General features: G+C 29.1%; 1 protein-coding gene across 5 annotated transcripts in view; it reads left to right on the top strand.

The window, feature by feature from the left end:
* Positions 1–24,749, top strand: part of LOC119685464 (sex determination protein fruitless-like) — a 421,971-nt gene that overhangs the window by 359,931 nt on the left and 37,291 nt on the right. For all 5 annotated transcript variants that reach the window (XM_038099749.1, XM_038099748.1, XM_038099746.1 and 2 more), the window contains exons 2-4: positions 20,585–20,732; positions 22,260–22,460; positions 22,520–23,215. In XM_038099749.1, the coding sequence (XP_037955677.1) occupies positions 20,585–20,732; positions 22,260–22,460; positions 22,520–23,215 (1,045 nt within the window). The remainder of the gene's footprint in view (positions 1–20,584; positions 20,733–22,259; positions 22,461–22,519; positions 23,216–24,749) is intronic.

The raw sequence follows: 24,749 nt of genomic DNA, 5'->3' as shown, positions 1-24,749 counted from the left end.
TTGCTCAGAATATTGAAATATCTCAGCGCCATTATAATCGTTATCGTACCTTCTCGGCACGCGTACTATAGTATATATCTGCTATACGATATTGAAACTTTTAATTTGTATTTTAATTGTATTTTAATAGTATTATTATTATTAAATAAGGTTCCAAAAATGAAACGCACTTTTACTGAGATTCCTACGCAATTTTTTTTTTTTTTGTCTAAGATTCTATTTTCACGCAAGTTATAAAAATACTCAATTATTTATAAATAAAATTGAAAACTAAAAATTAAAAAAATATTTGCCAAAAAATTTCATAAATTTATACGAGTACATTATGTAATATTTATGCTTATGTATCTGAGATGATATGTATCTGAAACGAACACATTCACAGAATGTGTAAATTGCTTACCTAATAAAAATTTATTATTACTATAAGCAAACAATCAAGAATTTTATCTCAGAATTTAAATAATTTTCGAACGTTTTTTACAATTTTTTCATGTGTGCGATGTTTGCCAATTATAGGAGGGCCCCCCACCCAAAAAAAAATTTAAGATAAAATACAGTGTAGTATAATACATTATAAAAAAAAAGTGAAAAATGGCTGACGTCAAACACTACGAACTTTGTGCAAATAAATAAAAATTATTTTCAATTTTTTTCTTTTAAATTTTTTTTTTTCATTTTACAATATTAAGGGTGCGCGCAAATACAAATAAAGAATTTGTATCTGTGCCTTGTTCAACTGCCAGTCGCATTCGCATTCGCAGAGATATAAATTTATCTAATAAATACACACGCTTACACACACACTTAAAAAAAGTACAAAACTTTTATTATAGTCGTTAGCATTACTATGTGCCAATTTAGATTAAAAGCTTTCAATTGAACATTGAAAAATGGAAAAAAAAAAATAAAAAAAAATTAAAAAAAATTAAAAATTTACTAAAATCAAAAGGCATAAAAAAGTTATTTTCACATAAAACGACAATTGAACGAATTTTTATTACAAATTCAGTTTTGCGGAAAATTTAAAATAATTTTATATCTTTAAAATTAACGAACAGTAAAACCAAATTTGTATTTAATTAAGATAGAAATATGTAATTAATTTGTTATAGTTAGTTTCCGATATATAAATAATGAGTGTGTAATATGTACTGGAACCAATGATCATTATAGAAATCATTATAGTCTTCTTACATTTAAGTTTGCTTCCTGTCATTTCATTTTTTCTGTGTACCAATCCTAAAATTATTATAATAATAAATAAGAATTAAATTAATATATATACCACTATAAGAAGATCGAATGTTGGTACGAATCCTGGAATGAGCATAAGATTGTTAGTCATGTAACTGTTCGGCCTTTATTTGATCTTAGAGAATTATTCTCGATTAGCAGCTCCTACCGTCATCTGTAATTGACATATTGTCAACGAAAGACACTCTGACCATTAAATTAAAGGCTTAATCTCTTCTGTTCGATTAAGGTCAGTTGTTACCAAAAAAAATTTGAATCAGAATCATCAATTTGTTACTTCGCTTGATTTGATATGCAAATTTTTACACCTTACCAAACTTTATGACGATGTTCTTTTAACATGATATAGTTAATGTAATATAGTTAAATGCTACCTTAGTATATCGTTTCTGCTAACAATTTACCCTAACCGAAGACAAGACAGTTATCTATATTAATGAAAGCCAGAGTGTCTCTCGTGAAAGATTTTGTAATGCCAAACAAGTGTAAACAGCTGCCTGCATTTTCGTTGTTTTCCAAACTAAAGACGAACAGTCACGAAAAATGTAACTTGAATTTTCATTTACTCTATTGAGACAAAGACTCTATTGAGCCACTTTATGAGGCACTTATTTCTTATTGAGAATTTTGTAATAACACACAAGACATGAATAAGACTTCCACATCTTCTAGCTTTGATTGAAAACATACAATCACTAAGTGTGTGAATATTTAAAAAAAGTAAAAAATCCTCTCGTTAATAATTTTCTAACAATATATAGAAGAAAGTGCTGCCGGGCGAACATTTTCTTCTTATTGCAAATTAAAGACGGACAATCACATAAAATGTGACTAGAAATCGCAACCCATTCCAGACAAAAATGTTATTATGCCAGACGAAAACAAGGTTCTTGGCTTTGTTTTAATCCTTGCCACTGATTAAAAACAAACAATTACTTATTCATTCTCTTTTAAACAAAGATGTTATTCTGTAACATACCGGTCTTAGTTTTCGTTGATATTTCTTCAAAATTAAACGGTGTTACTAATACTCAACTCTGTATTTATTTTCCACCGCAGGTTAAAGTCAGACAATCACAAAGAATGTAACTCACAACTTCATCCCTTTCCAATTAATTATCTTTTTCCACTTCTGAATGATACAACTTGTCTCTCGTAGAGAATTTTCTAATATAGATTAAAGTCAGATAATCATAAATAATATAATCAGGAGTTTTATCCCCCTCCAATCAATCACATTCTACCACTTTTGAATAATGTAACTTGTATCTCGTTAATTTTTTTCTAATATTAGACGAGGATAAAAGCTCCCGACCCTACACTCTTACTGACCCATATCAAAGTCAATCACTCACAAACTATATATAATACTAAGAACTTTCATTCTCTTCCAAACAAACAAATTCTGCCACCTCTGAAAAAGGCAGCTTGCCTCTTGTTGTGTTTTTTCTCAAGTAAAAAAAAAGACATATCGCGTTAACAACTGCCGGCACTATATTCCACATTCTCCTTTTTGACTAGATCAAAAAAGTCAAACAATCATACAGAATATTGCTAGAAATTTCTTTCCCTCTAGATAAATACAAGATTCTCTTACCTCAGACTAACTTATTCTTAAGAAGACAGTTTTTTTTTGTTCTGTCACCCTTCACTGATTCATTATGAGTCATTTGACAGCCTAAATAGAGTTTAAATTTATTTCTAGGCTTTTTATGATCACCCATTATCTTACCATTATCTCACTATTATCTTAACATAATCTTTTTTTATATCTTTTGAAAAATTACTGTTAATACTTCATTATTGTAGTTAAAAAAATACAATATAATTTATTTCCAAATTATTTTCTGTTCCTAAGTAGTGCAAATTTTTAATTGTTTGCAAAAGTATTTCCAAATAAAATAAATAAATTTTTTTTTTTAAATTCAAAAAGTGACAGCAATTTTACACAAAACCTACGCTGTTTTAGATTTTCAGGCATTTAATGAATTAGGGCCACACACACGAACACACAATCCAAACCAATTACACACATGCACGTATTACACATGGCAGGCGGCTGTGTGCGAATATTTGCGATTTGGCTTAAGTATTTTTGCGACCCACGCAATTGTGTATTTGCGTTTACTGTAGTACGAGCAGTAGCAGTGATAGTAGTAGTGGTAGTGGTAGTTGTTGTTGTTGGTATTCACAGTCATTGAGCATGTCGTCAGCACGATCATTTCTTTAGGGGAAGCTTAAGTATATTTATTGTTTTTGTGTTTTTGTATTTTTGTTTTGTATTTGTCAGTACAGATACTCACACTTTTTTCCATTTTTTGTTAAAAAAAAAAATTTTTTTCTGCTTGTTTTTTTTTTTTATTTAAAATTTTTTGTTCTAAATTTAGGTCACGTTAAAAAATCTGACAAATACAAAGTGTCATTGTAATTGCGAATGAAAACATATTTTCTACTTGAATATTTCAAATTTGAAATACTAATTCACTTGTATCTACAATATTTGTGCATAGAATTAGTTAAAAATAATAATAAAAAAAAAACCAATTTGAGCAAATAAAATTACTCATACGCCAGCGTGACTTACACACGCTATGTATGAAAGCATTTCTCCTTAATAGAAAAGTAAAATTTTAAAATTTATTAAATGTGCACTGCACTTACGTAGAACCCCGCAACTAAACGTCTGTGTGGAAGTGAAAAAAAAAATTAATAATTAGTTTGTCAGTGCATAATATAGCCAATAAAGAAGATTATGAAAATTGCACATACGACGAGTATCTGAGTATCAAAGATTTTGATTTCGTGTGCATGAAAATATGAAAATCAAATGCAAACATAAAAGATTGCTTTGCTTAATTGCCCAAAGTGTGTGTGCGGCGCCTAAAGTGTCTTGCGGTGCGGTTAGTGCATTCGTCGCATGCAACTGCCTACTGAGAGGCGGCAATCAAATCAAGTAACTGCAATAAAAATTTACGAAAAAAAAATTGTTTTTTTTGTTTTATTTTTTTTTGAAATTCATACTATGTACTTGCCACTTTCCATATAAAATTTTAAATATATTTTTTTTTATTTTTGCTATTTTATTTATTTTTTTTGTTGCAGTTACAAATTAGTATTATTTATGACAGTCACATTAAATGTTTCTGTCACTTTGCGTATACAAGTTTTTTTCTACACTCTGCAATTTTTTTTTTTTGTTTGCAATTCCATTGGTCTTGCTACAGTGCTCTATCTAGTTTTTGTGAAGATTTTATTTGCACGCGTCATAGAAGACTGCACTTTTTATTTTTTCTTGATTTTTTTGCTTTGCTACTGGGTCACTGCAGTCTGCAGCTCACTTCCATGACTATAAATTTTGTGTAGTTTCATAAATTATGCTTATTCGTTTATTGTACAGTAATAAACTTTCTATCTGCACATGTTTGCATTTTGATTTATGCACTTCAAAGCCAAACTAATTAAGATACAATATTTTTTTATTGATTTCTTCTGAGAAGTTAAATTTCTTTGAATTGTATTTATTGTTTTCTATATGACTTCATTAAGATATGTGTCAGTGAATGTTAAGATTTTTGATTAAAAGATTTTTCTACTACAATAGCAATTCATTATCATACTAAAAATCTTTCTAATTTGTTGCGTTTGAACTTTAAACTCACGTTATTTGCATTTTTATTAATAATTGTACTTAAAATCAAATTTCTATTACACAAATTTAACATGATTTGACAGCTCCTACTTACAGTTCAATAATTATAATTACATACCTGCAATTAAACCTTTAAAAATAACCAAACACCAATTATGAACATAGTTATCGGTAGAAATTTGTCAGCATCCGAATCAATTGTATGATCAGCCGAAAAAAAAATAAAATTTTACCTACCCCCATACCCCAATTTTTACTTTGACGATGTTTTACATACATTTTAACATATATATGTTGAAATGGAATCATTTGCTGCAAACAAAAAATGCGTCAACTGTTTTTCGTTTGTAAATATCCTTCTTCTAAACTAAATATGACAATTTAATCGCTACAAGTATATGAACGATATACATTTATTTCGTTTTATTTTTCGCAAACGAAAAACAATTGACGTATTTTTTTCTTCCACTTGTTTATATGAACTGAAGTTCAATTACCACTATTGAAGACACGTGTTTCGCGAACATTTACTTCGTTCCTACAATGAAAACGAATCATCATACACTTGCAAAATTATTTCGTTTTATTTTTTCGTAAACGAAAAACAGTTGACAAATTTTAACTTCTTAATGTGAACTGAATTTTAACATTATTACGATCACTTATCGCTTATAAGGGCATAAGCAAGCAGTCACTCAAAAGGTGTGGCAAGTATTCTGTTTGCTATAAATGTTACTGGAAAGTCGTGATTTTAATACAAATTTTTATATTCTGTCTCAATAGGATAGTGGTTCTCCCCCATAATGATTTCTTGCTCATCTTGTTCACCGGAAGTTTAACTTACCTACAGTAATTTAAACTATCATTTACATAACTTTAATAGTCTTATATATAAAAAAGGTTTTTTTTTTAAAGATCTTATAACTAAAAGATACAAAGTTCTTTGACAAATATTGAACGGCTATCATAAGATAATAATGAATCATATGACAAATCACGAATAAGAAACCTATAAAATAATTGTAATAATTATAGATAGATTATGTTTTTACAACCACTTAATGCTATATTAAAAATACACAGTAATATAATATTTTCATATAAAAAATATAAATTGAAATTGAAAAATATGAATATATTTTTTTTTCATATTGATATTGAAAATATTAACTCAACTCATTATTAACTATTACCTTTCTTGTTCAAATCACAATGAAACAAATTATCTGCCATGAGTTTCACATTTTTATACATATTTTTTCTTTAGTCAATTCTCAATGCTAAATTACAAGCTTCCATGTATAACAAAAAAGTACTTTCAAATTGGTTATTTATCTGTGCTTTATCTGGGCACACTGAAACGTTATTAATGTTACTCATACGTCCCAAAAACAATTTAGTATTTATTTTTTCTTCTTCTTGCTTTCAACGTTAACACTTTAGTTGCCTTTGTTACTAATCAGTAGTTGCACCCACACAATCGGAGTCAAGTAAAAAAATTTAAAAACGTTAACAAGCCCAACATTGTTAAGCAAAATATTTTCTCGCATTTAGTAAGTAATTGACTTAATTTCGCTAATAGTAAAAATTACACTGAAAAAAATGTATTAAGCTGACATGTGAAATTGTAAATCGAACGATACTCACAATTTTAATTATTTGTATGCATTGTGGGTTGAAAGAGTGCAGAGCCACGTTATTATATATAGAAAAAGTTATGTTGTAGTTTACTTACCGATTTTATACCCTTCACCCTATTGAGAATTACAGGTATGTTTGATTTATCAAGTTACTTGTAACGTGAATGAGATTATATCGGAAACTATATATATTCCTATTCTGCATTATTTGACCAAACAATTTAGCTAGGTTATATTAGGCTGTAGTGGCGGCCTTGTGTCCAAAGCCTATTTCGATGCCACGGAATAGTGTTGTTCATACGCAGACTAGATAGACAGCGTACGAACAACGCTAAAAGGCACAACTCTCCCATTAAAGTGAAATTGAATCAGCCTGACGAGTCTATAAACTTGGCCAACTCTCTAATTTTGTAGAATAACAGCTCTGTCAAGTTGACAACAAAAGGAGACCCAAATATTTCAAATCTGCTCCTAGACAGTGATGGATACTGACACATGAGGAGGAGTACATTTTCCTCCACATCCGTAGTGCCATAAATCGCTATATGGTAGGGCCCAGTTTCTTAGCGGTGCTAAGCAGATTACGTTTTAGTTGAAGTAACTGACTGGTACTTTTCTTGTTAAGATCAAGTCATTTTTGAGATATGACAGGTGGACTTGTATGTTATGCCCAAGAACTTAGCTAAGTCGATCTATTTGTTAGTCTACCAAACTACCGACGCAACAGATCTGATAATATATTTCGTTTTTGGATATATATTGATAATTCCATTGTCCACTTATAATTTTACAAAGAAAAATTAAAAAAGTATGTTTACTCTTATATGGTTTCTCTATCTACCCATAAACATTGTCTTACTTTTATGAAATTAACGCCGAGACAAACATTGCGCATTGTAATGTCAATAATCAACAATATAAACAAACAGTTTACCGTCATTGTCTCTCTCAGGCTAGGTTAGAAACGTCTACAGTTCCGTAGATAATATAGTTGGTAGCTTTCTGTTTCTCTTTATCATAATAATTCCTGCACAGCTCATTTTTTTTTGTTGTATCGATACAAAATCAGACTATCTCATTATTACTTCAATAAACACACAACCTGCAAGCTTGCTGAAAATAAAAAGATCTTTCGATCTTCTACTATTATCTAATCTAAACCATAGAACCCTAGAACTCTAATAATCTACGCGATTGGTCTACAATTTATTCATCATAGCAATCGTTTACTAAACAGTACACACAACGGAGTTTACTTTGAGGTGTCGGCCGCATTTAGTCCCTTTCGGAGCATTTTCTAACCATCTCAGCTGTTAGCTCCAATTCTCACTACCCAACTATATTTATGATCTGTTTTTTCCAAAAATAAATGTCATACTTTGTAACTCAAGAAATTGTAAATAGGGTTAAAGGATTTATTCCTATCGTACTCCATCCGTAATCTTGTAGATTTACAATCCTATTAAATTTATTGCTATTTCACGTCATTTATGTTACTGGACATGATTTCCACATAAACTATCTACTACATTGCAATCAAAAAAAACTAACTACTACATTGTAACCAAAAACAACAAATTTTTATATATTCAATTAAATCGAACATTTTCTTCAATAACTAAAAATAAATATTTAATTTTCAACTTAATACCTTTTTAATCGTAATTTCGATACACCCACATTCAAAATTAACTAACTGTAAAGTTTACATTGAATAGCCGCTGTTATGTTAGGCTGTGGGGCTGTTAAGCTTACATGCATGCTGTATTGTATGTATGTTATGCATCACTCAAGCAGCGTTGAGCACTCTCGTATGTGTATGTTAAATGTGTGCCCAAGCTGCTTCTAATGTAAAGTACTTGTCAGTTGGATATGCGTCGCGCTTGACAGTTATATTACACATAAATGACATCATTTGTGGGACGTTTTATGATCGTTTAAAGTAGATAAAATGTATGAAGCAAAGAATTTAAATTGAATGCATGCACAGTCAGGCAGGCAGTAAAAAAAATACAGTAAAACATTTTTATAGTATTTAAGTACATAAATTGAAAATAGCAACAAAGGCTATATTTTGCAAAGAAAAAATTATTTACAAATATTTGTTAATAAAAAATTAATGCACAGGAATTAACCAGGAAATTAGATAAAAATTTTTTTTGTCAAATAATATAATGTATCTATAATTAATATATTAATATTAAAATTTGTTTTTCAAACAAAAAGAAAAAAAACATTTATATATAACATTTTTTTTAATCTAGTTGTAGCATGTTGTAGACTTTTTTTTTTGAGCCACAGTGTGAGATTAAAACCACCTCTTTGGAACGAGTTGAGAAGATCTCAACTATTAGACTGTGAAAGACTTTCGGCTGAAATCACATTTCTTAATCAGATGGTGAAACATAAGAAGCTTAGTATTTGAATTTCCGAATTTATCTAAGCTAATAAGAGTCTCTTCAACAGTATACTATCTGGGGAAGGTTGCTATATGTGTAATTAAACAACGAAATTGTCTGAGCGGCGGAATGATCCATTTCGTTTAAATATAAAGCAATAAGTATTACAAAAACTTAATTATAGGTGTTGATGGGTATTTACTTAAGTTTAGGACTGTCTAAAAATGTACTTCATGGAACGGGTTGGCATATCCGCAATATAATAACGGAATTGTTTTGGGGAGTGATCCATTTTATTGAAATATAAAACAAGTGATTTTAAAAGCCTATAGAAAGCCGCTTATCGTGAAAAGTATGTCATGGATTATTGGGACTACAGTACTTACATCTACAAATTTCAGTAATTATTATTATTATAAGATATTATAATATTAGATATTATAAAACTGTTGGCTTCACTTTTATCATATCAATAAATCCGGCTTTGCTTCTAAATTCTATTTACATATAAGATCATAAATGTTTACACTTTTATAACAAGTAAATGTTATAAATACTAATATCTATGCATTTAACCCAATTGTTTATTTAATAATAATTATGTGTAACATTTTTTGTTGAGTGTATGCGCGCATACATTGCTTAACTTGACACCACCTTCACAAACCTAATTGCTTGCAAAATTCAACAAATTAGAAAACATCACCACTGATACCACCAACACAAACTGTCAGTACAGCACTTAACGTATTGCCGCAACGGTAATACGGTTTTAAAAAGAGAACTTCTACTCATAAGTACACATACCTTTAATAAAATAATTACAAAAACAAATATATCATAAAAGCACAATAACAACAATAACAACAGCAAACGGCCACAATAAAAATAATGATAAAAATAGAGGAGGGCAAAAAATTTGCCATAATTACAAAACAGATTTGTGAAACTGTTAACACCTACGCCCGTTGTGGCACAGTTTTTCTTTCTAATAGTGCAATAAAGCCACATGTATGCAGGCAAGCTATAATAAATGCAAACATGAATGCATGCGTGCTGCCTTACAGTCCGCACACATTGTTGTTGGGCCTACTCAACGCTCAGCACTCATCAATATAAAATATTGCAAATTGAAAAAAAAAAAATTGCATAAAGAAAAAACAAAAAAATGAAAAAAAATTATAATAAGAAATAAGTACACAATAAGTACTTGCCGCTAGGAATAGTGTAAATGTCAACAAAACGTTTGAGCTGCAAAGTTCAGGAAGAAACACAATACACAAAAAAATGTGCGTACAAGCATTTAAGCTTTGCATGCAGCAGACAGTACGCAGCAGGCAGCAAAGCAGCGCAGCTATAGTCTCCCGCTCACTAAACTGACACCTACCTCAACTGTGCCAATTTTGCTGTGTTATTGTTGTTGCTTCGTATCAAGTATTTAGTTGTTGTTGTTGTTGTTGTTGTTGCTGTTTTGTTTTATTTAATTTTTTCTTTCGTTGAATTCAATCACATTCATTATTTTCTGTTCTGTTGACTTTTGTTGTTGCTATTTGCCATTCCCGTTGCTTGTTCTTTTGATTGCGTAGCAGCATTTTGTTGTTATTGTTTGGTTTTTACTTATATATTTTTTTTTGAATTCTATTGTGCGTAACTTTTTAGTGCGTAAGCTCAAAATTTTTTTTCTTCACTTATTTTTATAATTTTATTTTGGTTTTGATTATGTTTCTTTTATTTGTTGCTTTGGCTATTTTACCTCTAGAGTTCAATGTACGCGTGGGGAAATTTCAATTGATATTTTTTTAATATGACTTTTTTGTTTCGTACGCATTTTTTGCCGCTGACTTGAGTTTAGGGTTACTTTAACCCTTGTATGACCTCTTAATTTAAAAAATATTTATACAATTATAGCTCTCTATTTATTTTTTGTTAAAAAATTGAATATATACTTATATATACATCAAATAAAATACATAAAATAAAACATTGCTTTGACATTAATAATATAAAAATAATACGATAAAAATTTTTTTCTTGTAAAAAAAAATAAGCCCCGCATGAAATTTTATTAAAAACAGGGTAACTTGTGACTTACGCATATTTCATGCGTTATAATTAATTTTTTTTTCTCTTTTTGAATAGGAAGCTTTACTTAAGTTACTTTTCAAAAACAAAATCCATTTTACTTTTGTAACATTTGTGCGAGAGTAATTCAAATATATTGCCCTTTGTATCTTCTTAAGGCTGTGCTTTGTCCAACATTGTCAGTTAGACATTTCTTACATCTTGTTTCTGTATCTATAACCGCTCAGCATTTTATTTATTATATATATTATTATTTGTATTATTTTAATGCATCCTTTTCAATTTAATGCATGCTTGAGCTTTTTGTCAACCACAATTGAAATTTACATACAAATACGCTCCCTAACTGTGCAGCCCTCCAACCTGTCTGTCTGAGCTGACTACCTTCTTTTCCTGCACTTATCAAATTAAAGCAGCCCATACTTTATAATCGTACGCATAGATGCGTGCACACTCATTACTTTAATTACATGCTATGATAACCTGGTAACAGCAATCAAGGCACCCCATATTCCCCACATTATGTATTCTACTCAAATCAGTTTTTGTTGTTAAATCTTAAATATTAAACTGTTCAATTTATTTAAAAACATTTTTTTTTTCTTGTAATTTACTCTAAGTCTAGTGTTGTCTCATTGACTTACGCATTTTATCAGTGATTTTGTTGATATGTTACGTGCAGATTTTAACCTACTTTACTTGCAATTTACTTTTATTGTCCTAACATGAGTCAACCAAGAATTTACAAGACGTCTGGTGGCACACTTAAAACAAAAGAATTCACAAGAATTTCAGAATTGAATTTATTAAAAAGTGTTACGAAGTTAACGTTTAATATACACAAACACTTAACAGCACTAAAATAAGTCGTAAAAGGGTTAACACTTCATTTTTAGTTTAGTCTAATTTTTTTTTTTACAGAATCATAACGAAATAATGGTTATTAAAAAAACATTATTAAAAGATTCTGTAAAATACTGCAATATAGTTTAAGCATTGCAATTATATGACAATTATATGACGAATGATCACGGCAATGTTATGCTTTTATTTCTGATGTGTGTGTGTGTGTGAGTAAAAGGGATGTTATATTGTCATAACACAATTGTCAATTTCAATAAATTGTAAATGAATTTAAAAGATATTGGCTATGAATACCATGCGAATATGCTGAATTTTTATTTTTTAACGTTGTAAATTTTGCGGTGTAGCTGGTACAGCTTATCGTTTCATCGAATTCGAGACTAGTTGCCAACGCGTAAAGGACCATAGATCTAGTAAAGAATATACTAACCACCTTTTCGAGTATATATTCATATATTATTGATCTTTTTTTACTTGTTTGGATGTACATTGAGTATTGTTTCTCTATGTAGTTTACTTTTTATAGAGTTTGTTTTTATTTCTTAAAGTTATCGCATTACAAAAACAACAATATATTATTATGTTGAGAATTTGCAAACAACAAATTACACATTAAAACTATTACACAGACTATAGATTTCATGTTTGTATTAAATATTATTAATTCAGCGATTTTGTTGAATATTATCACATGATTTTTAGAATCTAATATTGTCTTTTTTTTATATGCTCACAAGCAAAAACACTCATACATAATCAAAGTAATAAAAAATTTCCATAGCAATGTGTCTATTGTAAATTAAATGTTCACATGTTCAACGAAAATTATATCATTTTATTGTTTTCTATAAAAAAAAAATAAATAATAGAAATTTTATAAAACAAAAAAACAAGCAAACATTAATTACAAGCTACACGTGCGTGTAGAACTGATATTTTTAAATAGGCACTAACTTTTTTTATCTCGCAGTCATTCTTGGTGCGTATGTTGATATGAGTAATGTAAAGTATATTACATTACATATTCACATGTACGTACGTTAACAGTGCCAATATTTATACAGCGAAAACCATTGACAAGCAAGAACAACAACACCAGCGATAACAGCAACAAGACTAACAACAGAACACCAGCAGAACAGAAAATGCTCTAAAATGTTACGTATACGCACTTACGTACTTGGGAACGCATGTGTTCAATGAACTCTCATGCCTCGATGTCAAATGATGGCATAAAGTATGTTTTCTTTTTTTTGTGAACAAAAACAAATACATACAAACAGTTAGACAGACCAGTCGACATTAAATATAAAATTTTTAGATAAACAGAGCAAAAATTATTTGTAGGAAAAAAAAATAAACAGAAACAAACCTTAATAAAATGTAACAAGTATGCACGCATTTTAACGAAATTGCAAAGTAAATAGAAGAAAATGTGATATATGATATGAGATACAACATCATCACGAGAAATGTACTTCAAATGTCAAGTGACACCGTCGACGGTACGATGGTACTGCTATTGCGTTTTGATATAAAAAATATTTTATTAAAAATATATGCAATATATAAAAAAAAATTTTTATATGCATCTGTATATGTGTATGTGTGTGTAGTTATAATATAAGAAGTATCTAACCACAGTCTGCTGCATGTAAATTAAGTGCAAAATGCATTTTGCAACACATCTCTGCTGTAGTTACACTCATATTAAAAAAGTTACGCATGTTTACGCATGTAAGCACACGCTTCAACGACGCACTTTACACACAGTTAAATGTATAAAATTTAGAAAAGTTGAAGGGCAAAAATGTTAGAAAAACAGCAAAAATTATTAACATAAGAAAAACAACAATTCTTTTAGCACAAGTCACCCACCTCCACCTCCTTCTCTTACTCACTCCGCGACACAGAAAGATAATAAGTGTAAGTGCGTACACTTACAACAATGAGATAAGCAACTTAGGCATGTGAAATAACAACTAACACAGAACGGAGAATAGAAAAAATATAAAGGCAAGCTTGCCTTGCCTGTAAGCCAACTACTAACAACAAAATCAACCCCACACCCAACTCTCAACACACACACACACACAAATATAAGTATATTTATGCGGGCATATCAGTAATCACTTAACTTTTAATTGATATGTATGTGGTAGATGAACGAAACAAAAAAATAAAAACAACAACAACTACTAAATTAAATATAGCTGGGCTCAGAGGCATTTCGTTCGTTATCAACAACATTAGCGGCGCTGACGCAGTTGGATGCGTTGCGTCGCTGCTTGCTTACTTGGTGTAAATTAATAATAATTTATTATTTACTTTATATATTTTTACATTTTTTTCTGTTTATTTTAATTTGTAACAAATTTAAAAGCTTTAGCTTTATATTGTGTATAAAACAAAATAATTATGTGTAAAATTATATAACACGCAATATGAAATTGAATTTACGTATTTCTTTTTATGTAGTTAAGTGTAAAAAAAATTATGTAAATAAGCAAACAAACATATTGTGTAAATAACAACAGAAGAAAAATAAATATTAAATTAAAAATTTTTTAAATGTAAAAATATAAAAAAAAAATAATTATTTTAGTTAAAAAAAAAATTGATTATTTTAGTTAAAAAAAAAATTACCCTTTACACACAATAAAAACCCTTGTTTTGATTAGAAAAGGTTTTTCACATATTATGTGAAGTGCGCAAACTATGAACTCACTCAGCAGTAATTAAATACTAACATATTTAAGTGCTATATTTAGCTATTTTTTTATGACTTTATTACTTTGAAATTAAACTACACAAAGATCATTACTTACCTACAACGAAAACAAACAATCGTTTTTAATATAAACATTCTCACTGCTTAAGCAGAGTATGCATATAAAAATACACACACACGCACGCACACACAAATATAAAAAACCATTTTCAATTTCCTTCAATTCACTTTCAGTAAATTTATTGAAAATAAAATCGAAAGTATTTGCGGTTATTTAATATAAATAAACACAAATTGCAATAACAAAACACAACAACGACTTTTGCATACGTCATTGCACGTAACGATTGCACCGGCAATTATTCAAGCACACAAAACAATAACAATATACATACACATACACACAATCAAAAACAAATAAGAAATTTATAAACAAAATAGATCTTAATCACTCTCCCTTTTTATATACATATATGTATGTATGTCTAAACCATATCAGCCAAAATTATTACTTCACCTACTTCACCCACCTCTTAATAACCTTTTCACACACACACACTTGAACATACGCTGTTGCACTTATTCTTTCTTTATTATTTAACTTTCATTACCGTTGTTTTATTTTTTTTGTTTGTTGTATGCATTCTAATACATTACAAAAATAAAAACAAAAACAGTAAAACAATTACAGAAATAGTAATGAAGTACAAATTGAAAGCTTTTATTTGGGTTTTTTTGTTTTCAATAAAATAAGGTGGGGTATTACGAAAATGTTCTATCAATAAAAGCTTACTGAAATTATCTGTTAACTTTGATATATTAAATGCAAGAGCTGTAAAAGTTGAATAAACGGCATATAGTCTTTTGTTTATATCAAAACTAAACCCCATAACGGATATAAAAGTAACATATGTTTGTTTTTTTTATATACATTAAGATGTGTTAGAACTCTCCAGTGAATTAAAATGGTAACATCCCATACTCTTTTATTGTATGTAAGCCTTGAAATACATCTTTTAAATTATGTTAAATGAATTAAAAATATTTGATATTATTGTATTTTAACTATTAAAAATTAATAATTTAGTAAATATTAAAATATAAATTGAAATTAATATAATTTTAAAATTTTATGTAATAATATTCTTAATAAAATAATATTTCATCTGAAGGCCCGTACATATTGTCTGTTGTTGCTGCTTTTTTGTGGTTATGTTTGTGTGTATTTTTCTATAACTGACCTTGCTTATGATTTATAAACAACAACAATAAAACTGATTGCAAAAATGAAAGAAAAACAAATCACATTTACAAGGAACTCAATTCTCAATATAATTGAGTAAATCATTTGCATAAAATTTTATTCTTCTTTTTTATGCAATAATTAGACCTGTTTTAATTTAAACTAAATACTCGTAAAACAATAAAAACAAATTGAAAATATGAATATACAAATAATAAAAAAATTGATAATTGTTATTAAAATACAACGATGAGTAAATACACACAAACAGCAATAAAGAAATATTTATTTAAGTGCGCTAAGTGCACACACTTATAATCAAACACACGCACAAACACACATACTCTCGTTCAATAGTGCCCAAGCGGGAGGAGTAAAGTAGCGATATGAAATTGAAAACAAAAAGAAATCAATTTCAAATTGAATTAAAGTGAATATTACTTCATCACACGATCGCAAAGAATGAAAGTGAAAATGAAAATATCTTACGACAAAAGCAAGACAGCGGCGCACCCAAGAAGCTATCAAGAATCAGCGAGACAAACTGAACAAAAGCAACAGAGCACACGTTGCACGTTATACATTGAACGGTGCAAAGAGATGAGGTGCGGTACGCTAATTAGGCAAATATAAGAGTAAAAAGAAATGTCACGTTGCTGAAATGACAAAACGTAATAGGCAACTAACTAACTAACGGAAAGCTATGTAATTACCATATAGTAAATATTTATCAACACACATAATTAAAAAACTATCAATTTATATTCAAATAAATGTATACATACATATGTACATATGATCGTATCTCAAAAAATTTTATTTTTAACATTTTTTATACTATTTTTATACATGTACATATATTTAAAAAATAATCTAAATACTCGTGATTGAATTCTTTAGATTTTTTCTTTGTATTCTTTACTCTTTTTATTTTTTTTTGTATTCATAATATGACAATGTTTATAACTGTTAAATATACTAAAAAAATTTTATATGTCAGCATGTCTGCGTCAGCGTCAACGTCATCGTCATCGTCGCTACTGTCAAAGTTGCAAAGCTGTTGCAGTAGCGCTCTTTCCTGCTTATTCTATTTATTTCTGGTTATATTAATTCTGCTACAACACACAGCATCATCAACAAAAATATCCGTCCATTTTTTTTTTCATTTACTTTGATTGTGTAAAACAAATACAATGTAAATATAATTTACGTTTTTATTTAAAAAACGAAAGTTCTCAAGTCATCACCAACACCACCCTGCATATCACCGGCTACTGCAACTTTTATAACTTTTGCTACTGTGTTTGTTATTGTTGTTGTTGTATGGTTGTTAAATAAATTAAAATTTCATGTTCTTATTAAAATAAAGCTTCAACCAATACTTTTAAACAAAAAATCAACACTTATTCAAATTTGTCCAAAAATACGCGCGTTCACTTACACAAAGAAACAAAAAATTTAGTAAGTTTATTAATAACAAATAATTATAAATAATAAAAAAAAAAAATTGCACAAAAAATTATTTAAGTTTTTTTCTTTTATTTTGTGGCTTTTATTTTTTGCTTTGCAAACACTCATGTGAGCGCCACTTAAATGTTCTTAGCATCAGCTGCGCTGCCAACATTTGCTTCCAACTTACTTTCACGTTCACATACGTACACATTAGCAAAATATATTAAGTTTGAAAAAAAAAGTTTTCTGCAAAGCTTCTGCTGCTTCAAATGCCGGTAATTGTTGTTGTAGTCAGTCATTGTTACTCTTGCTTTTATTTTTACTCATAGTAGTATTTAAGTGTTTGCAAAAAAGTTCTTTGACGTATTGTTTATTTTATTCTGCCGGCATAATGTTTGTTATTGTTTCTTTCGTTTAAATTATTGCCATTGTGGCTATTCTAGCTATCGTAAATGAAGCGGCATAATATTTTATTTAATTTTATTATGTATGCTCACATAAAGCTTTTTGACAAAACAGAGCTTTTTGTTTTATTTATCTCATTCTGATCGTTACTCTTACTTGCTCTTTTGTTTATAAACTCTTAAAATATTAAAAGCTGATTTAACTTCATTAGGGTGTATAAAGGCTTAATATAGGACTTTTTTCCACTTGACACAAACTGAATAAGAATTATTTTTTTTTTTTTTAACCCTCTAGTTACCAAGTTTATTGTTTATAGATAGTGTTACAGTAAATAAGCAATATGTGTAAAAAAAATTATTTTGTTAATAATGAGTTCAAATTCACACTATCACAGTAGTTGAATTGTAGGTTGCATTAATGTATTTGAACGAACTAGAGAATTAATAAGCTTTTGTAAAAATAATGAATAATGAGACTTACTATTAATATTATTAGCTTTTAAAATTATATATTTTCAATTGTTTACTACTTAAACAGTCTAATGCCATTTGTGTACTCAAGTAATCTAATGCCTGATTTGTAATGCAAGCGGTATTGACTTAGTTACAGATTATGATAAGTTAAACCAAAGATCCTAAGAATCCACTAAGGCCCATTGTGTTAGCGTGTATAAACCACCTTAAACCTTTGACAAGGCTTAAAATGCTCTTTAGAGGGAGTTGCTGGAGTTAACCAAGGTTCCTAAGAAAAGGGAACTGGAATTAAAAACCATCTTGGATGTAAATTAGACTGAACTCGAGAATAGTATGTATATATTGCTATTAAATGTATTATCCAATTCCAGACAAGTTATAGCTTTCCTAACACCGATCACATCCGCCTGTTAAACACTGTAATGAACAAAAATCCCATAATAAATTGATTTATTCAGTCCTCCTGAGAAAACTCCAGTGACTTATGTGTACACTTTAGTGCTATACTACCTATTTTAGAGCCGTCAGTAAATGATAAGACCTTCTCAGTGATTAACCCTTTTTTTCTTAGATAGAAACTCGAATAGATGTGAAAATTGACAATGGGAGAGATGTAGTCAATATTTTTTTAAGTAAGACTAAAAGTACCTGTTTAATCCTTTATGTAGTATTAAGTATAAGACCTTGGGCGTAATCTTAAAAGCAGATGGTACTACCATTTCTTTACTTATAAGATTAAGCGGCGTTTGTCTGAGATCGTCCTCCCTGTTGTGATGCCGAACAACTGTATAGATCTTACAACAGTCGTATAGATCCATTGAATTATACGTGGTTGTAACACTCACTTCTAACTAATAGCTTTCGTAGAACTACTGCCTCCTTTGAACTTCTTATTGGTCGATTGAACCAACAAAACTGTGGAATGCAACTGTTGATATGTAATAAAATTGCGTTATTAAATTAAATACATCCGATTTTGATTATATGTCATTAGTTATTTACTTCACACATTAAATTTTAGTACCAACTTTAAAGAAATCCTATTGCTTTTGAAATAAAAAATTCACTTACTAACTATATTGACTTCTATAAGTCAATTACTATATTAGGGAAAAAATATTCCACTTCATTTACATTTAATTTTTTTTGTTTATGTACAAAAATGCGGTTAAACTTGCCACATCGGAAGTGCAATAATAATGACAATTGAACAATTATGCACATGCAATTAAAGTGCATTTGTGTGCAGTTAGAAATTACTCTGTATGCCTCTGCACACCTGTCTGAAATAGCTCAAAGTAATTAGATTTATAATTAATATGTAAATATGTAAGCATACATGTGCGAAGTTATGCAATGCAACCGATAAATGTCGCATTTCTATGCGAATTACTGGCAGATAAACAAACTCAAGGAACATTGAACTTGTCTAAGTGAGCCCATCCAGAATCTAATGGCATAATTACAGACACAAAGGAAGAATGTTTAAAACAATGAATCGATAAAAACTGTTCCTTACTTTAACTATTTGATAAAACTTCCTATACTATTTTTTTCTCAATTATTATTATTATTACTATTATACATATACATATACATATGTATATTTTTTTTTTGTCGCATATGGAATTTTTCATAAATATTTCATAGATTCTATTGCTGGTGCATTGTAAACATATTTCATTTATTTATGCAAATAATAATTAAGTGCAAATTGCATTTGATGAATTTCTCGTGTTCTGTTCCTTACACATATCTTGCATTCATTTGCATAATAAAGTATTTCTATACAAAATTATTGATTTGATTTTAAATGATATGTAAATTATACTTACGAACCTAAACATCTATGCAAATATCCACTCAGAGATGAACTAATCAAAATTAGAAGACAAACAAAAAGTAATTTTGTAAATAATTAATAAATTCATTAACAAATATTTTACAAAGATACAAATCATATCAACATAAATAATTTATTTATATAATATTGCGAACAAAAAAAAATAACAAAAACTTAGGTAAAAAAAAATAATTTAAAAAATATAAAACAATTATTAAAAAAATATAATTTAAAAAAAAAAATAATTTAAAAAAAGAATAATTTAAAAAGTAAAACAGTTCTTCTTTATCTAAATCGTTTTCAAGAATAATTATACGAAACTCTATATTTATTTACACATACCCCCTTCAATAAGGGGGTATGTAAGGGGTTCTTCTTTATCTAAATCGTTTTCAAGAATAATTATACGAAACTCTATATCTATTTACACATACCCCTTTCAATAAGATGTTTTGGACAAGTATACGTTTCATTGCAATAATTTTTTACATATAACTATTAAAAACTAACTTTAAAGTAACTTAATAATATTATTTATTTATGCAGGTACAATACTGACCAAGGAGCGATGGACCAGCAATTCTGTCTGCGCTGGAACAATCATCCTACAAATTTAACTGGTGTGCTTACCTCCTTGTTACAAAGGGAGGCACTTTGCGATGTAACTCTTGCATGTGAAGGTGAAACAGTAAAGGTAAAGTATTCGAAAATGATATATAATATAAGTATTCTATCAATATTTATACTTTTTCTTCTATCATCTTCTTTTCTCAATGGAGCAAAGGTGCTCATTTAATATACTTCTTCATAATGTTTGCTTTGAATATTGTTTAAATTGATCGCCATTTTTATTCTAACAATTTTTCGAAAATGTGAGCTTAATAGTCTTTGTTTTCCAATATTTCACTCTCCTTCAATTATCAACTTAGAATTTATTATAAATAATAAATAACTAGCTGGGGTACTGCGACTATGGGAGATTCTTTACGTTAGCTATTGACCCTAACCCAACAGAAGACACTCAATCCTTCGAATATAGATCAAAGTGTTTCACGTTGAATATTTTTTAATATCATATAAAAATAGAAGCCTTCTGCAGACTATTTTCCTACTTCCTATTTTCCATATCAATACTTATAAGTTATGAAGAATGTGACTAAACAGCACATTTGACTCCTAGCAGAGTAGACGTTTTTTTTTTCTCAGCTAACCTATCTCGTTGGGATGATAGCATATGCAATAGTGATATTGTTGATGAATAGTAGTAGTAAAGGCAAATCAATTCTTTAACTTGGCGATTATCTTAATTATACTATCATAATCACTTCCCACTGAAATCCACTTTTCTGTCAGACATTTGGTGATCAACCGCCTTATTCTATAGTAAACCTCCAATCTTTTTCCTCTTTTAAATCCACTTGTCTGTCCGAAATTTGGTTGTGAACCAACTTATTAGGAAATAAGGTACCGATCGTCTTTCCTTTTAAATTCACTTTCGATCCGACATTTGGTTATAAACAAACTTATTGCAGAATGAAGCTCAGGTCTTCTTCCCTTTTAAATCTGAGCGTCATTTATTTAACTAACTATTCTGCCTCCGGTCTAATTATAAAGTTAAATAGTTCTTACTTCTTTGAGTGTCGGAATACATATGTTCGAATTATCTAGTTTTCGGTGTTTCAATATCTCTAGTACCACAATTGTTTTAGTAATGCGTAAAAGTGCTATTGAAATCAGTCTAATACCTATAATCAGTCTAACTAATTCTTATTGTATTAATTTGATGGGCTAATCATTATTCTAAGTAATAAAGATAGGTAGTCACACTTTTCTCGTCTTTATGAAGTAAAGATGTATACATGGGTTGGGATATGAATGGGTAATGACAGTGTGAAAAGTGAGGGGATTATTTAGAAGTAAAATGAATTAATGAGTAGGATCACATTGCCTCCCATTTTTTACTTTATCTCTTTGATTTTATCACTTCATTTTTGTCATTTTTATCTTCATTATCTTTTTAGGTTATTTCGCTTTTATTTTCACTTGTTTCTTGTTATTATCTTCTATAAACTTTTATCATTTCATTTTTGAAACGTCATTTAGTCTTATTAGAATTAAGCATCTATGATGTTTCATCAAGTAATTTCTCTGCAATCTTAGCTCTGTCTAATTGAGAAAGGACGTATTACGTAGTATTCATATATCTCTTTTTATCATACAGGCACATCAAACTATCCTGTCAGCATGCAGCCCATATTTTGAAACAATTTTCCTGCAAAATCATCATCCACATCCTATAATCTATTTAAAAGATGTAAGATACTCCGAAATGCGTTCCCTGCTCGATTTCATGTACAGGGGCGAGGTAAATGTCGGCCAAAGCTCATTACCGATGTTTTTGAAAACAGCTGAAAGCCTACAGGTAACTAAAATTATATAATTTTTAATAATTTAAATTAATAAATAAATTATTCATTTTAGGTGCGCGGTCTGACAGATAATAATAACTTAAATTATCGCGCTGACTGCGACAAACAACGCGACTCAACAACATCCTCACCAACTGGACGCTACGCAAATATCAACGAACGCGAATCACGTGAACGCGACTCATTACGCGGTCGAGATTTGCGTGATGAACTACACTCACATCGCAGTAGTAGCAGTTTGAGTGAACGTAGTGTAGCCGCAGCAGCTGCTGCTGCAGCCGCCGTTGCGGCCGCTGGTAATAATGCCAGCTTACAGAATGCAGCTGCTGTTGCTCTAGGTTTAAGCGAACGATCTCCAAGTGTTGGCAGTGCAAGTGCCGCTGCAGCCGCCGTTGCTGCAGCCGTTGCAGCTGCTGCCAATCGTAGCGCTAGCGCTGATGCATTAAGCGGTGGCGTTATTAATAGTCGCGGTGATGCTGGCAGTGACCGCGGCAGTGAGCGCGGCAGTGTTGGGGGTGGTATGATAGTTGGTGAACGCGGCGAACGTGAAAGGGCTGATAGCCGTGATGAACTCATGCAGTTAGATTATAGTACGAAGGACAGAGATCGTGATAGGGAAATGTCTACCACACCAGTGGAGCACATTAGCAATAAGAGAAGACGTAAGAACTCATCCAACTGTGATAATTCGTTGACCTCGACACATAACGCAAATGTACAGGATAGGCACTACACTCAGGACTCTCAGGTAGAGAAAAAATATTATTAACAAAATCAATTAAAATTATTGTGATCTGCGAGAGTATTGTGTTATATATTATATTATATTACATTTTACTATAATATATTATTATTATATATATTATTATTATATATATTATTATTATATATATTATTATTATATATATTATTATTATATATATTATTATTATATATATTATTATTATATATATTATTAATGTATTAATTATTATTATATATATTATTATAAATTATTATATGAAATATCATTATCATTATAGTTGTAACCGGTAGGAATTTGTAAAGTAAATAACATGGAAGAAATTATAAAGCGAATACATGGGTTGGGATATGGATTGGTGTATTTTATGTGAATTAGATTATTTCATTTTTAGATTATTTTTGAGCGAGGTAAGATTGGGGAGTGGGTAGGATAGGGATACCATAATTATATTTTGTCGTTGTTCCAGAAGTTGCCGGAACTGCATTTCACACCTAATTACTAACAAAAATAACTACTAATAAATACTGTCGTTATAAAAACAACATAATTATATTGCAATCTTATAAATAATTAATTATAAGTTTATTTATAATTATTATCATATTTATAATTATTATTATCAAAAGTAAATTTTAATTTCGTAACTAAAGTAAGTTCCCATTAAAATATCTGTTTTTACATTTTAGACTCGTTAAGAGTATTTTTATTTTAATTTAGTAAATTTTTAATTTATGAGTAACAAATTTATAAAGATTATAAATTTTATAGTTGTAGTTATGAAGGCATATTATGCTTGTACCATATAATTTTAATATATTAAGCTGTTGTAGTTATAAATATCTGCTAATGCATTTATGATCAAAATTTTTAATTGTCTCATTTAGATGTTAAAAAAAAATTAATTATTGTATTTGAGTTAATAACACTTATCAATCTTAATCGCAAACTATTAAATAATAAATAGTTTATTTATTTGTGTTGTTAAATTATTTTTAACAAGTGAACATAGCGAAATCGTGCAAATCGTGACCACTGTTTCTACTACTGCAGGCGGTTGTCAGCTAAAAACAGCTGAATGATTTCAAATTAGTGGCGAGTTGATGTAATTTCAGTTTAATTAAATGTAATTTAATATTAAATAACAACCACGCAATATAATTTTCATTTGAAATGGTCAAAGAGTGCCACCACTTGTAAAATTTGTTAGTAACTCATAATTAGTTTTATTTAAATGCATTGCAATTGCTTTAATTTAACACTAAATTGTTAATATATATTTATTTATTTAATCTATACTATTTAAAAATTATTATATAAGGGTTTATTTTGAAATGATCCCTTTTATCATAGGAATAAACGGGGTACTAGCTCCGTTGAAAACCTTCTTACCTTCTATCATTAGCGAATGAAGTTTATAAACTCATCATTGAAATACACTTATTTTTGTTTTTATATTAATTAGTCGTTAGGTTTTTAAAACTATCTTGCCAAGTCTGATGTAATTACTATATTTCACTACTACTATTTCGTAAACATT

This window comes from Teleopsis dalmanni, chromosome 2 (assembly GCF_002237135.1).
Source record: "Teleopsis dalmanni isolate 2A chromosome 2, ASM223713v2, whole genome shotgun sequence".
Taxonomy (NCBI): domain Eukaryota; kingdom Metazoa; phylum Arthropoda; class Insecta; order Diptera; family Diopsidae; genus Teleopsis; species Teleopsis dalmanni.
Note: the sequence above shows the minus strand (reverse complement) of the source record. Positions and strands in the feature narration are given on the sequence as shown.